At 41.7% G+C, this 16,607-nt stretch overlaps 1 protein-coding gene across 2 annotated transcripts in view; it reads right to left on the bottom strand.

Moving 5' to 3' along the window:
* The window catches only part of KIF5C (kinesin family member 5C), a 155,429-nt gene that overhangs the window by 43,694 nt on the left and 95,128 nt on the right, over positions 1-16,607 (bottom strand). For both annotated transcript variants that reach the window (XM_063631013.1, XM_055262657.2), the window contains exons 12-15: positions 11,674-11,849; positions 6,185-6,253; positions 3,651-3,857; positions 1,424-1,570 (exon numbers count right to left, since the gene is read on the bottom strand). In XM_063631013.1, the coding sequence (XP_063487083.1) occupies positions 1,424-1,570; positions 3,651-3,857; positions 6,185-6,253; positions 11,674-11,849 (599 nt within the window). The remainder of the gene's footprint in view (positions 1-1,423; positions 1,571-3,650; positions 3,858-6,184; positions 6,254-11,673; positions 11,850-16,607) is intronic.

Genomic DNA, 16,607 nt, shown 5'->3' with positions numbered 1-16,607 from the left:
TAACTCTATCTCTTCCTTCTATTCCTAGTTTCTGGACAACTTTATACCACCCCTATTATCCCCACATCTCTTACTTTCTTGCTATCAACAGCACCAATGGCCAGGTGTGGTGGCTCACGCCTGTATTCCCAGCACACTTTGGGAGGCAGAGGCAGGTGAATCACTTGAGGCCAGGAATTCGAGACCAGCCTGGCCAACATGGAGAAACCCCATCTCTACTTAAAAAAATAATAATAATAATAAATTAGCAGGGCCTGGTGGCACATGCCTGTAATCCCAGCTACTCAGCAGACTGAGGCACGAGAATTGCTTGAACCCAGCGGCAGAGGTTGCAGTGAGCCGAGATTGTGCCACTGCAATCCAGCCTGGGTGACAAAGCAAAAGTCTGTCTCAAAAAAAAAAAAAAAAACCAAGAGCACCAATGTGTACAACCCCAAGGGATTCATCATGATTGGTCTATGCCAATTATAGTAATCCCATTCCCCTTTGCTTTCCCAGAAATGTGGAGTGGTCATGTGATCCAATTCTGGCCAATGAAGTGTAAGGATATGTCTCCTGGGGACTTCTGGGATATGTTTCCCTCCTGGATTAAAGAAGTTGGCCTTTTCAGCCCATCCTGCCTTGGATGTGGTTGAGTGAGGATGTGATGATTGGTACTACAGCAGCTATTTTGCTACCATGAGGCACAATCCTCTGGATTATGAAAAGGAAACAAGCTGAGGACAGGAGAAAGGAAATAGAGAAAAAGCCTGAGAACTTGACATTGTTGAGCCATGGCACCAAACCAAAATTTGCTTCTCAAACTTTAATAAGCATAAAGAATCACCTGGAGAATCTTGTTAAAGTGCAGATTTTGATTCAATAGGTCTGAGGTGGGGCCTGAAAGGCTGTAGTTCCAATAAGCTCCCAGGTGAGGCAGATCACACCCTGAGTGGCAAGATTTTAGACTTCTCATATTGTGAATAATTAAATGTGGTTTTATTTCTTAAGCCACTGTTAGAATCCTATCACTTTCACACTGACTTGCTGGAGAATTTTCACTCCACTGGGTTCTTTCAGAAAAGGAAAAACACAATTCTGAGACTAGAACTGTTGCTTAAGCTATTTAATTCCAAACTTCTGCAACATTAGGAAATAAGTTGAGAAATAAACCAATTTGAGAAACAAACCAATTTACACAAAACCAACCAAGATTTGAAAACACTGCCTAGATTGGAAAGATAATTTTTTTTCTCCTCCTCCTCACCCCAACAAACAATTCACTCAGTCATTCAATTAGCCCTTTTTTCATTCATTCAAACACTAACCAGCACATGGCAGATGCAAAGCACATTGCTAAGCATTGAATGCTTAAAAGAGTAAAGCACAGACCCTACTAACTTGACAGGGGCAGGTAGAGAGGATAAAAGAAGGGCTGGCTTACAGTTTTCACATCATTGGTGCCAATAATTCCACCTATCTCTCCCAGATCTTTCAACAGCAAATTCAGGATCTCAGTTGCCCTTTTCTTCTGGTGGTTGCTAAGCTCTTGTAGCTGGCTCAGCTCTCTCTGTGTGGTTGTCAATGTAGTCTGAAAAACAAATTTCAACAACAAATTCAAATGGTTGCCCATCAATTTCATACACTCCACATTACAAAGAATAACACCATCAGGTAGAATGGATTTCTTTTACATGACTTCAACCTAAGAATCCTTTTAAGGCAAAGTCTCGCATAGCACTGCATTCTTGGATAAGAAGAGGAACTCTTTATCAACAAGTTATATCACATGGCCTGATACATTATATGTCTACATATCAGATGACAATTTCCAAGTCAGGGAAATAAGTTACTAGAAATAAGTAAAGCCGAAAAAGAAGTCCTTAAATTTATCACATGTAATTGCATCTTCCTACTTATCAGATATTCTATGTCAATCCTACCTGTTTCATTTCAGGGTCTACACTTACCTGCAAGGGTCCCCACCTCCACTCCTAAACAAACCTGCTCCCTGGGCCACCTCCATATTCCCACCTAAATTGATAAAGACAGATGGGTCTAGAATAGATGGCCCAGAGGAACATTAATAAGTTTAGAAAACGACTTCAAAAAAAAAGTCTTCTAATTTTCAGAGTGAAGCTGAATTAAACACTCTTCACCTTTTTTCAAAATTAGGTTACGTTCAATAGTTGGTTTCGTACTATATAGCAGAAGCTCTATTTTCTTGTCAAACTTTAATAAACCCATCTCTTTTTCATCCTTCATGTATCTTGCCAAAAGATATGTATTCTTAACTAACGTTCAACATCAGTAAAACAGTTATCTATTTATACAATTCTCCCATATGCAGCTAGAGCATTTTTAAACAATCTGTCTAATAATAGTCTTCTAAACCAATCTAGTAATACTTTGGTTTCATGGCAAATTAAAAACTGTATTATGAAAAATGTTTCATTGTTTTAAGAAGCAAGTAACATGAAGGACTAATTAAATGAATCCCATAGAAAACACTAAGCAGAGGAAATCTAAGTCGCCCCCTTTCCTAAGTGACTTCTGAATGAGTTTGTTTTATTTTGTTTGGCATTGCCAACTGCTTATGTCATCTTGTTTTTAAAATCCTCAGAGACAGTAGTCCCCATCTTGGGAAGCTGCTAGAAAAGTCTTCGTCCGTGGAGCTGAATGTATGCCGCGAGGAGCATTTCCTGTCAGCCTCACAGTCGGCAGATCAGCACTCTCCTGCGCCATCTGCTACTTCTTTTTCAACTGGATGCTTTCCACAAAGCAGGCTGGGCACAAGCCCAGGACACCAGGCCTTTGGACAGAGGTGCTAAGGATGGCAGGTTAGAGCCAGTCAGCTTCTCCACCACCCGTTTTCCAGGTAGAAAAGGACACATCCCACTCCGCCATGCCAAACACTCACTGCTCCTGCTACCGCTAGCTCCCTGCAGAACCTATGGCGTCTTTCATTCGGAGAATCTGGAAATAAGGGAATGTGCAGGCTGAAGCACTGGCTTAAAACAGAACAGCAAACAAACAAACAAGGGCAGCTTAGTTCCAGGCTCCTGAAGGTAACAGCTAGGACAAGAAGCTGACGGGAGGGAATGGAATTCATTCAGGAAGGTATAAGCAAGAAGAGTGAAGTCCATACCTTCTATGGGACCCCGCTCTTGCCAGTAGCAACGCTTTGAGATGTATGTATTGATATCGTAGCATATGCACAGATCTATGCTAAGTGCTTTACATAAACTGTCACTAATCCTCACACCATGCAAGCAGCATGTTATCATCATCATTTTTACAGATAAGGGAATGAATACTCACAAAGCTTAACTGTCTTAGAACAGCTAAGGTCTAAGAGTTATGATGTCAGACTTGTAACTAAGACTTTTCTGGCTCCAAAGTGCACTCTTTTGACTATTCCCACAAAGCATCCCCACTAATGTTATCAATTCTCTGGATATAAAACAGTCATGATATGCAGTTCCAGGATGAGTGAACAAAAGTCACTTGCATGAAGTATTTCAATTGTTGGAGGGACCTCAGGGAATGCATCTAACACTCAATAACTAATCAGCCACTGCCTCCTTATACCATGTCTGTCAATGAATATCAATATGAGTACAGGAACGGCAGCCAAGGAAGTCCCACCCCCTAGACACAAATGCTCCAACCGTTTTCTGGGCCAGCTCGTCTGTCAGCTGCTCATTGGCCCGGGTCTTATCCTCCACTTCCTGTGATTTCTGGTCGTAATTGACAGCCAGCTCCTCCAGGGCCTGGAGAACTTCTTTCACCTCATCTTTGGCTGCCTCATTTTCAATCTGGAGACGTGTCAGCTCCTCCTGTATCTTCTCATAGTCTCTTCTTGTGGAAGCTAAAAGCTGGGGAAATGAGATGGCATGGAACTTGTGAATCTAATGTTCAAATGTTTATGTTCTATGCTGTATCCAAAAGTAAGTAATTTAAAAACCAGATATAAGAAAACAAGTTGGAAAAGTTCAGGAAGATGGGAAACCCCACTGTATGGTCCAGACGATAAAAAAAAAACAAAAAGACAGATATGTTCTTATTGCGAAAATCTGTTTTGTGTGCATGTGTTTTGTTTTGTATTTTTGTTGTTGTTGTTAGTTTAAAGCTGTATACCCTTAACTCAAAGAATGAATTACACATCAAAAATCACTGCATTTTATAGCTATTCCATATTTTAAGCAAAGGATGGGGCCAGGTGCAGTGACTCATGCCTGTAATCTCAGCACTTTGAGAGGCCGAGGCAGGTGGATCACCTGAGGTCAGGAGTTCAACAGCCTGGCCAACATGGCAAAACCCCATCTCTACTAAAAATACACAAAAAATAGCTAGGTGTGGTGGTGCACACCTATAATCCCAGCTACTTGGGAAGCTGAGGCAGGAGAATTGCTTGAACCTGGGAGGCAGAGGTTGTAGTGAGCCGAGATCATGCCACTGCACTCAAGCCTGGGCAGCAGAGCAAGACTTCGTCTAAATAATAAATAAATAAATAAATAAGCAAAGGATCTGAGAGTCGTTTCTAAGGAAATGACAAGGAATCCACTTACATAGTTTTTAAATGTTATCAGGATTTCACATTGTAAACTGGTTGACTTCACAATCAACTAAAACAGTATACAACAGCGATCAGTCACCTTTTTTTAACATCCATCCTGAAGATATAGAAGGATGTACCCCAAACAGTATCATTAGTTAAAAGCGAATGTCTGGGCTTGCTGACGCTCTCATTATCTTTGTTCCTACATTGATTTTCCTATATTGAACAGATACTGCCTCGATAATATAGAAAAAGAAAAACGTTAAGGAGTTTCAACAGTAACAAGAATGAGAGTTTATCCCAGGAAGCTGTGCCAATGTGGGGGAAACTGGAGTGGAATGGGAGGTAGAGGGCAGGAAACTCAAGCAAATGGAAGGCCTTGACTACAGCTAAGAGAGAGAGATCAATGAAATATGGTTCACTTGATTACAAAAGTGTAGCTTATCTCCCTACCAAGGGAAGTGTTTGGGCAGGGGAGGTAATCATTGTCCTAAAGAGATGAAAGGGAACAAAGAGGAAGGAAATGGTTACAGAGTCCTTTATGCCTACAGAGGCCTGGGACTGAGGACAGGAACCCAGGCACCTGCTGTCATTGCACAGTGGGATCCAATCCATAGCATTTCAGCAACGAAGCAGAAAGCAACTTCAAGCACAAAAGAGAACAACATTTAAACGGTCCTCAGCAAGGGAATTATTAATTGTGCATGTTTGATAAGTTGGCTGGCTATCCTTTGCTTAGGTTCTTGTTTGTAAAATACTTGGCAACACACAATGTAATAAAAACACTTACCAAAGAACTGAATGCCTTTGGGGAGACTGAAAACAATTTGCCTCCTTTTTAGTGTATGGAATACATGCTGATGCAGTACTCGGGCCCCATTCTCTTTGCCTTTCCCTCCTCTACCTTCTAGTTTTGTTTTTGTTTGTGTATCACTACAGGACAGCAGGAGAACATGGTGTATATCAAAGATCTGAGCAAGCTGATTGCAAAACTGAAGTAGGACTCAAACAACAGGTCACAGTATTGCTGGGTATTAGGAAGCAGAATCAGCCTTGCCCAAGACCAGGTGCGGTGGCTCACACTTGTAATCCCAGTGCTTTGGGAGCCAAGGCAGGAGGCATGCTAGAGGCCAGGAGTTCAAGGTCACCCTGAGCAACACAGAGAAACTCTGTCTCAAAATATTAAAAAATTAGCTAGGTATGGTGGCACATTCTTGTAGTCTTAGCTACTTGAGAGTCTTAGGCGGGAAGATCACTTGAGCCCTGGAGGTTGCAGTGAGCCGTAATTGCAACCACTGCATTCGAGCCTGGACAACAGAGAGACCCTGTCTCAAAAAAATAAAAATAAAAAAGGATCATCCTTGTTTGATCACCCAACTAAAGGTCTCTGCCCTTCCAGAATGAAGTGTAGCCACTGGCTACTCAATCTCAAAACATCAAGCGTTTTGAAAGTCAGACATTTATTTTCTAAATTCAGTGATAATCAGCTTGTAAGAGGCAGTGAAGGGAAATCTACCAAGAAATTTCCACATGATTCTGTGATTATGAAAAGCTTCTTTGCCAATTAAATTCCTGGAACAAACATCAACAACAAAGAGTAATAGAAGAACTTTGTGGAAAAAAAAAATATATTGCATTCTTTACCTCATCCTGATCCAACATCTGTTGCTTCAGCTTTTCAGCCAGCTGGCTCTGCTGGTTAATTTCATCATCCTGAAAACAAACATCATGTTTGTTTTTTTGGTTAGTTATGTCATTTTTGATATCCCAGTCTCCCAGTGGCAGGCAGCTACCATAAGCTTGCTGATAAGAAGGAACGAATAGTGTGGTGTTGCTGCACAGAAAACAGGTTCCGAGATCTCATTCAGTTAAAATACCTCTTCACCCACCTTTCTCAGCAGATGAAACAGCTGACTATTCTGGAAATATAATATCCTGCACATTCAACCCAATTCTTGCTCATTGAGAAATCAGAGATCTAGGGTTTGGGAACTGAAAGGGACGTTAGAGATATCCCTCCCAATTCAAAGATGCTAACAGTGAAATTCCTAATTCAAAAAATAAAGGAGTGAATTTCTATCCAGCTGCATTGTCATAAGTTATTGTCCCAAATCTTGTCAAACACATCAGTAAGCAGGAGTGCTGCCACGGGATCGGCAGGGAGAGCCAACGTTTCCACTTCAAACCTCTCAGACCAGAGAAACATGAACCAGGGATTTGGCATTGAAAGACCTCCCTCTCGATTGGAAGTTAATTTTCTTAACAGTTTAAAAAAAAAAAAAAAAAAAAAAAAACTCAGGGCAGCTGAAGGGCAGAAGCATTCATGCTTACTTTTTGGGCTGTCACTGAAGTGGGAAAGGCAAATTCTCTCTTCTCACTCTTTTTCTGCCACTAGGTGTTGCTGCCACAAAAGCAAGGGTATTCGCTGCCCACCTCTCCCCACCTCCCCTTAGACTCGGTCCACCCCCAGTGCAGGCGAAGCAGCAGGCAGATGATGCCTAACTACATAAAAAACACAGTCTTTGCTGCATTATTTTCACGACTTCAAATAAAATTTGAAACATAGCCTGTGAAGATGACAACCTGGCTTCTAGGGTCTAAACACCAAACAAGAGTCAGATTCAATTGAGCATCCTGGGGCACTTCTTCGTGCCAGGTCCTGCCTAGGTGTTTGCATCAGCAGCCCAGAAAAACACACCCTGTACTGTGTCTTTTGCCTTTTCCAGGGGTGAAATCCAACCCAAACTTAAGGGCCTGGGTCACAGAACCTCAATGTTCCACGGGATATTCCCCGGCCTGTTTGGTGGTATCTATGCATACATTTGAATCAGGTTAATTTAATGTCACAAACTAATGCTTTCCGTGGAGAAAGAAAATTCTAAAATCAGCCATACAGGATCTGAATCTCCTTGTCCTTTATGTAGAATATCATTTGGCTTCACTTTTCTGCTTAAAGAGATCCTGTTTCTACTGAACTCTTTACACCAATGCTTCTTTAATGGTTCTATTTTCCTGCACAAATCATATTTCTGGCAGGTGAATTAGGGAAATTATACCAGAATGAAACCTCCAAAAACTGGCACTTCTACAACTAGAAGACTATTTTGTAGATATATTTTCTCTTCTACTTTATAAACTTAGCACGTCAGTTACCAAGAACGATTTTGTGTTTATGTTCCGGAGCACTTAAATGTTAAACAACTTAGCATAAAGGATTCAAAGAGTTTACCATCGGAGAGCCACCATCTCTTCTCCTGGGACAAATGGACAAGCACTACAAGTGATATAAACCACGAGAGGAGAGAAATGGAGGAACTCTGTCCTTACACTGTGCTCATTTCAAAGCCTGAAGATGCAGGCTTCCTCCCAACAGATGACTAGCTGGGATGCAGTGATTTTTAAGGAACAGTGAAAAACCAAGGGCCCCTGGCCCCACCTGGGAAGGATGAAGAACAAGGATGATATTACAGAAGACGTGGATCACTTGTATCAGAGACGTTTCCCAAACTATATTTACCCTTTATTAAGGCAACTTATCTAAGGAATTAATGAGATCTACTGTGATTTTTTTAAAGTCTTTCAAAACCTCCAGAATAATAAGGTGTGCTTATATCTACACATTCAACTGCATCTCTTAGAACATGCGTAAGCACACTCACTCTGATGCCGGTTCTAAAGATCTTGTCCATGGATAACAGATTTTAAAGCACTTTTCAGAAAGTATTTTATACTTGAATTTTCTTATACATGAAATAACATAAGGCCAGGTACAGTGGCTCACGCCTATAATCCCAGCACTTTGAGAGGTCAAGGCAGCTTGATCACTTGAGCCCAGGAGTCTGAGACCAGCCTGAGCAACACGGCAAATCTCTGTCTCTACAAAACATACAAAAAAAAAAAAATTAGCTGAGTGTGGTGGTATGTGCCTATAGTACCAGCTACACAGGAGGCTGAGGCAAGTGGATGGCTTAAGCCCGGAAGGTTGAAGCTGCAGTGAGTTGTGATTTCACCACTGCACTCTAGTCTGAGCAACAGAACAAGACCCCATCTCAAAAATTAAAAAAAAATAACATGCGGCTGGGCGTGGTGGCTCAGGCCTGAAATCCCAGCACTTTGGGAGGCCGAGGCGGGTGGATCACGAGGTCAGAAAATCAAGACCATCCTGGCCAACATGGTGAAGCCCCATCTCTACTAAAAATACAAAAATTAGCCGGGCGTGGTGGTGTGCGCCTGTAGTCCCAGCTACTCAGGAGGCTGAGGCAGGAGAATTGCTTGAACCCAGGAGGCGGAGGTTGCAGTGCACCGAGGTCGCGCCACTGGACTCCAGCCTGAGTGACAGAGCGAGACTCCATCTCAAAAAATAAATAAATAAATAAATAAATAAATAAATAAAACAAAATAACATGCACACCCTTATAAATGAGAAACTGGTCAACCTCGGTTGTCAACAGGTCACTGGTCACCTTTAATTATAAAAATGTTTTTATTGCAATGGTAATCTGCATAAAAATAATCAACTTTCATTTCTACTTAAGCTTGGGTTCATGTCAGGATCTCTGAGAGCAGAGCAGCACTGTAGAGGGACAGAGACTAAAAGACAAGGAGTGCCAGCGCCAACTTGTTCACAGTGTGTCTCTGCTGGCGGCCCCCTTGGCACCACCCCTTCCACACCACACACGGAAGTAAGCAGAGCCCAGCCCAGCCCAGGAGAAAGAAGGAAATAATATTTACTGGGCACCTGCCATGTACTAGAAACTTTTAATCCTCACCACAACCTTTTGAAGTAACAGATATGAGCCCCATGATACAGATGAGAAAAAGCACCTTCAGCGGAGCCAGGCGCCAGCCCAGGACTCAGCATTCTTGTCACAGGTCTGCCCAGGTCTCAGTGTCATTGTCACAGGTCTGACTCCAAAGCGCATGCTTGCCCATCACACAGCACGACCTCGGGAAAGTACCTGTGCTTGGAGCCCTGGCGGGGCAGGACGGAGGAACAGAAGGGGCAGCTAGGAGGAAACCGTGTGGTCTTTCTCCCTCCACACCCTAAATAGACTCACTGAGGTTGACCAGGTCCTCATTTAAAGGGCTGAGGGTGAAATGAGATGAGCACTGGGGTGGGAGTCAGAAGATATGTAACTTCATCCTAGCTCTGCCACCTATGTGTGATATACACTTGGGTAAGTCACATAACCACCCTGGGCTAGTGCCTCACCCAAACCTAAATACCTCCTGTTCTACCTTTCAGTAGACTAAGAAGGCGCCATATCCCACCTCACGTATTCTTTAAGCGTCAAACCACCTACATCAACAGAAACATGGAAGTGCCTCCTAGAACCTTTCAGAGGAAGACCCCTAAGAATGACAGTTGGTAAGACATAATCAGGCAGTCTATGGGAAGGGTCACTGAGGGCAAACCATTAGCTCTGGTGCCCCCTAAGGCTGAGGCTTCTAGGCTCAGTCCTCTCCCACATCTCTCAGCATCATCATGCGATGGACCACAAATACTAGCCTCGAACAGTGGGCCTTACAGAATCTTCAAAGCGCATGCTATAGGAAAATGACATAACAAAATGGCCTAGGCTGACCATCAAGAGACGGAGACTCTCAAGCCAGCTCTTCAGCTACCAACTGAATGCTTTGGACATGGCATTTTCATCTCTCTGTCCTAATCACTACATTATGTATGTCTGATTTGAGACTCTAAAGTGTCTCTCTTGGATCAATGAAAGTTCCTTGTGCTGCCAAGGTAAATGATCCTGATTCCGCCATGCAGGTGTCTATTCATAGAGAACTGAGCACAGAAACAGCTTCTCACCCTCTCACCCAGGATTCTCTGCGATTACTAAAAATGAGCCCATCGGTTCTAAAATGAGAAAAAAAAAATGCGTATGGTCTAATCTTCTTTACTGTTTAAACAATAGCAATTCCTTGGGGAAATCAAGAAATTGCATATACTGTTAACTTACTATTGATCTCTTTTTTCTCTTTATTTGAGGTTTTGAATAAAATACATAGATAGAAACGGAAGATAACGGTATGCTCGGAGTCTAAAGGGCAAGTAACCCATCTTGTGGGTGTGAATATTTTATTAAATGTGTTTTCAGAAGAGTAGGATGACCCCAGAATAAAGCTGTGGTTATAGTGCAAGCTCTTGGAATCACAAACAAGCAGAACTAGCTTCCTTAAGGTGACCAGTCACATTCAGCTTGCAAAGGTTATACCAGACTCTGAGCTTTACCTCAAAGAGAGAGGCCTGTAAGATTAATGGCAAAGTTAACATGACAAAGCTGTTTCACACAAGCCAGAGGTGTCCCTAAGCACTCTGAGCTGAACCACAATAGAAAAGATTAAATCAGGCTAAAAATATCAGCAACCCTGATGAAACGAACGGAAAGGATTTAGAATATTCCAAGGGCAACATGCCAAGATCATATAAAACATCAATTCAATTCTCATGAATTGATTCCTAACCCGACCTTTAATTGATTCTCCCAGAGTGTTCTCCAAGGCCTCTTTTCCTCTATGCCAACTTGTGCACTTACATGACTATTTGAGTCCCAAAAGCTTGTCATAAAATTGGACATCCCCAATTAGCATGTTCGAACTACTTCATTCAAGAATATACCCGTGAAAAGAGCTTCACCAATTAGTGAAGCCATCAGACCACACTGCTATCGATTTCTCATCCCAGGGCCTTATGGTTATATGATTAAAGTATATGCTTGAATTCTGGGAGTCACAACCCTTGCCCCTAGCTGAGGCTACTGCTGGAGTTTCCAAGAGGTGAAGGATAGGCCCAGAGAAGAAAGGGAGACTTAAAAATCACAGACACTCACACACCCCACCTTTCATGCAGTAATCAGCCCAGTCCAGTTTCTAGAAGACAAGACTCTAAATAGCACCTGCCTGTCTATCTAGGCCAACACACTGCTTTTTCAGTCAAGTTCCCTTTAACATTTCCATTCCACATGAATCAAGCTCCCTGAATCTGCACAATCAAAGTGCTAGGGTAGGTATTAGGAAACCAGAAACAAAGATCAGGCTGTAGCCCTACATCAGCCCCATAGCGAGCTGGGACCTGCCATCTTTCATCTTTGTAGCAGAATGAGAACTATGAATCTCTGGCCACAGACCTTGTCATCCAGTTGTCTGTAGAGACTGGAGATCTCCTCATCGTACTTCTCTTTCTCCTCTGTAGAGATGCCAGCAACAACAGGAGCAATATTGTCTATGATGGGGGTGTTATCACAAGGCTCCAGATTCTTCTGGTCCTTAGCACTGATCTGTTCATCCTCAGGCACAGCTTCTCCTGCAAAACATAGCCGAGCAGAGTTGGGGATTAAAGAAATTGAGTATGCAACCCTCCAGGAAGAGTACCAAAAATAATCAGTCCTGGTGAAAAATACACAGAAGACACAATAAAAGGCTGTAGTGTGGTTAGAGTTTGTGTTCTTTCTATTTGACAAGAAAGGTCTTAGTTAATTGGCCAAAACTAGTCTAAGAAAAAAGAGAACTACGTAAAACCTTCCCTCTCAAGATGCATCCCTGAAGTAAACTGGTTCCAAGCTACTCCAATGTGCAGAGATGCCTGAATTCTTTACATTCATTTTGCTTTAGTTGAGGAATATTCTGGGGCTTTACTAGAGTCATATCCTCTGTAGTGATTGATTAAAAAGGAAACAGATCTCTAAGGCATCCTAATTATGAATCAATTATGTCACTGTTTCATTAATACAAACAGCCAAATAAAGAAACACACTGGCATTGTTTGATAGAACACTGTAAGGCTCAGATCCTCTGAATTCAAGAATCTCTGAATCTGAGGTCAGAAGACAGGGTAGCCCTGGATCCAAGACTAGAGTTGCAAAAGCTCACATCTCAATACCACTGTCTCCCCCAGGAAGCCAGAATTAATTGGCTCTGCTGGAAAGTTCAAATAGAATAATCTGCTGTGATATCACCTAGTCTTAGGAAAGTAAATCAGCCAATCTAGACTATCTTGCAGAGATCCTACCTACAATTTCTCAGTTTGCAGAGTAGCATTTGTTGGGGCCTTCAAAGGAAGAATTGCCAAATTTGTCAATCAAATTGATGGAAAAGGTACAGCTTGCAAGCTGGCCAATGGCTATCTCCAACAAGAACATCAAAGACATAAAGTGCATAAAAAGGATGCTAAGAAAACTACTGGCCCCATTGAGTCTCCCAAATATCTTCCTGGAAAGCAAAACCAAACCCAACATACTTTTCCATCACAATGTTTACCATCAACACCACAATCATCTTGCTACAGTCAGTAGTAAGAGTGTCTGCAGTATTCCAAGCCTCACCCCAGTTCCCAGCCCACAAAATCCATTTTGTAAAAATTCCCCAGGAAAACTGCCTGGAGTCAGAGAGTTTTTCAAAAATATATGATAGAAGGCAGGGCACAGTGGCTCAGGCCAATACGGGCAGATAACTTGAGGCCAGGAATTCGAGACCAGCCTGGCCAACATGGTGAAATACTGTCTCTACTAAAATTACAAAATTTAGTATTTGTACAAAAATTAGCGGGGCGTGGTGGTGCACACCTGTAATCCCAGCTATTTGGGAGGCTGAGGAACGAGAATCGCTTGAACCCGAGAGATGAAGGTTGCAGTGAGCCAAGATCACGCCATTGCACTCCAGCCTGGGTGCCAAGAGTGAGACTTTGTCTCAGTAAATAAATAAATAAATAAAAATAAATAATAGAGTAACTGAGATCTCAATCTGTGGCTTCATTAACAATATATATCATGCTTCAAGGAACCCACCTGAACACTGTACACATTTATCTCAATATAAACAAAACAGTGTGATAGTTTAGTTCTGCTGCTTATGACTATTATCTCACTGAATAACCACCAAATACTACATGGGGCCTCCGTGTTAAGTAAAATTAACACCCAATGCTTTCACTTTTGTATCACAGTTCCATTTGAAGCAGCAACTTGAAGCAAAACGTAGAATAAACTATTACTTTTCTGAATACAAAATTGAGCCAACCCTTTTTCCTTTTCCAACAAGACTGCTATACTTAAGCCTTTTTTCTAAAATTATTGACCTGAAACAAAACCAGAATATCAGAGTATCCTTTGAACAGAAACTGAACCAAATCAATATTTCATTCAGTTCCAATTCCTGGCTTAAAATATCTATCAACAACCTTAGTGTGCAGACTGGATTTCATCCAATTAAAGGATCTATATTCTCTACAGTCTGCTAAATCCATGGGCTATAAAAGCAGTACTCTGTTCTTTTTTTTTTTCTTAAACATATTAGATAGAGATAGATAGATACATAGATAGATACATAGATAGATAGATAGATAGATAAATAGACAGATAGATAGATAGACAGATTTTCTAATCACACAATAATTCACAAACAACTCAAGCAATGTGGAGTATACAACTAAAACTTGAAAGTCCTCCTTCATCCCTCCTTTCTAATTCTGTTCCTTCCTCCCAGAGAAATTCACCACTAACACTTTGGTAAATACCCTTCCTCTTCTTGGATTGTGACTGTATCTCTAATTTTTGAGCTCTAGCTTCTGAAATTTGGGAACAGGGCAAGCCAGTACAGTATGAATTTAATCTTCCAGCTTACACATGACAAAGATGAAATTCTTAGCTGTACTAGACCAGACACCAACCAGAAGATGGTCATATTATCCACAGGCCAACTCACTCCAAGTAAAGAGGTAAGATACAAAAACATCTGGAAGAGACATATTCCCTGCGTGCTTTGGTTTCAAATGGCCAAAGAGGCAATGGTATCATGAGGCTAGGGTAAGCTAAAGAGCTGCCCAGTGTGTGTTTTGATTCAGCTGAGTGGGCAGGGGCCGGGGATAGACTTCTATAACCGTAGCAGCAGGTGACCTGTTCTAACCAAAGTCACAGGCCTGACTTCCCCTAAAGCTGCCCTCTTCTCCCATTAAGGAATTATAGCATCACCAAGTAGAAGGGTTGTCCCAGATGGCAGAGATCCAACAAGCTAGCCAGTGCTGCTGCAAGGCACTGTAAAAGTAGTCAAGGGACTCTCATCTCCAGTGCTATGGCAGGACGCTAAAGCCACATTGTACCTTTTAACAGGTCTCATTAATCACAAGCCCATCTCCTGCTTAACCTCTTGGTTTGCTTTCTGTAAAGGAGAGGAAAAAACAATGCCTTTATCACAGGGTTGTTCTAAGGATAAATGAAGATAGTATATGTAAAAAGCACAAAAGGCAATATTGTTTAAAATCCATCTCTTATCCCCTCCTCTCCCTGACAAATTTGCAACTTTGTAGGCTTGGCAGATAAATTACTATTTTTCCTTATTCTGTGATTTGTGTTTCTGAGATCTTCACAATAATTTTGTGGCTGGAGCTCAGTTCCAAAAATAAAACATGGTATAGCCATGCAAGCCCCTTTCAGGTTTATTTTTATTATTATTAAAACAGTATTTGAAACCTACAGCAGACTTTGTGGTTTCTCTTGAACAATTCTCTCAATCAAAGCATTAACATGTCTCCTACAAAGCTACATCTAAACAACCAGCTCTTTTCAGTTTATATTCTAAAGGTCAGGCAGTCAGGATTATTTTTTACAGCAGCCATTTCAACGGAGAAGAACAAAGCCGCAACATGCAGGAACTAAAGCAGCACAGCTCCTGCCCAGAGAGGAACCAAGGGCTGGTTTTCCAACACGACTGCCCTTCAAAGGACAGAGAAAATGACTTCCAGAAGCGTCCTGGTAACTACACTGTCCAGCTCACAAACACGTCTGGGGATTGTAAATTCCCAACACTAGGCAAGACCTGACACTAGGTTATCTGTCTCCATGGCAATCTCACCACGTTAATGGAGAATATTCCCTGCACAGCAGTGGACCGAGTCTCTGGAGAAGCCCCCACATGGTGATCACGGAATAAGTGATTCTAACAAGGGAGACAGCTGCAAACAGACCCTAGAGAAATAACGCCCTGAACTCTGATGGTGGGAGAAGGAGAAAAGGACCACCAAAGGAAGATTAGCATCTATTTTTAGTCTCCCTCTTTGCATTAAAAGCAGATTTCTCTTAGTTTAGCCCCTGAGGCTTATACCTGCTGTCTATAGGAAAAGAGCTCATAATATCGTAAAGCATCTGCCCCCGCCCCCCGCCCCCGACACACACACACACACTGGAAACCTTCCCCTTCTTTAAATAAGCATCCTGGCATTTACTATTGTCAGATGTAATTACCTTTAAGGACTAAAAAGACTTGTGTTTACATAGGAGCATTCACTGAAGCATACCTATAAGGCTTACAGAGCATTCTAATTATAAAATAAAAACTCCCAGAGGGCGTAAATAACATTTCTGCAAAAAATAGAAATCCATCAACGGCAACAGATGAGAATGACACACTAATCGAAAATTCTCATTAGGGCTATTAAAATTTCTAAAATAGGTTTTTGGGCTTTTTTTTTTAAAGAAAGAAAACCATTAGACTGCCAGTAATTCATTAAAACTTCACACATGAAATAGCAACAAGCTAGTTATCCTTTTCATAAGTTGAGTTCCTAAAGCCTCAGAACACAGAAAGGTAATTGCATTCTCTCAGTAACTCCGGAGCAGAGATTTGCTGGTTACTCACAGCTTCCGCCAGAAACCACAGCAGATCTGGCAAACGAGGTGCTTTCTTTTAATACCAATTAAATAGGCCCAGTGGCAGACCTAATGGTAGGTAATTTCTATATCAAAGAAACTAAAAGGAAATCTTTAAGTTGCCAGATGGGTGAGAGCAGCTGGCTACAAGATGTCATTATATAAATGTGATGTTAAAAAAAAAATCATTCCTTTATGAGATTATTTTGCATACAAATAGCATCTTTCACCCTCTTTCCTAAAAACACGGTAAGCAGCTTAAACCATCCTCTAATCCCTTCTAGAGTGATTTTCTAACAAACTGGTCACCTGGGACTCTGCATCCTCCTTACATTCATGACCACCTCAACAGGCCACAACATTCTCGTAGTGGACAGACGGTATTTCTATTACAGTTTGGTTGTGTTCTCAAAAGCAAGCAG

The sequence above is a fragment of the Symphalangus syndactylus genome, chromosome 22 (genome assembly GCF_028878055.3).
Source record: "Symphalangus syndactylus isolate Jambi chromosome 22, NHGRI_mSymSyn1-v2.1_pri, whole genome shotgun sequence".
Classification (NCBI taxonomy): domain Eukaryota; kingdom Metazoa; phylum Chordata; class Mammalia; order Primates; family Hylobatidae; genus Symphalangus; species Symphalangus syndactylus.
This window is presented reverse-complemented; position numbering and strand designations above follow the sequence as displayed.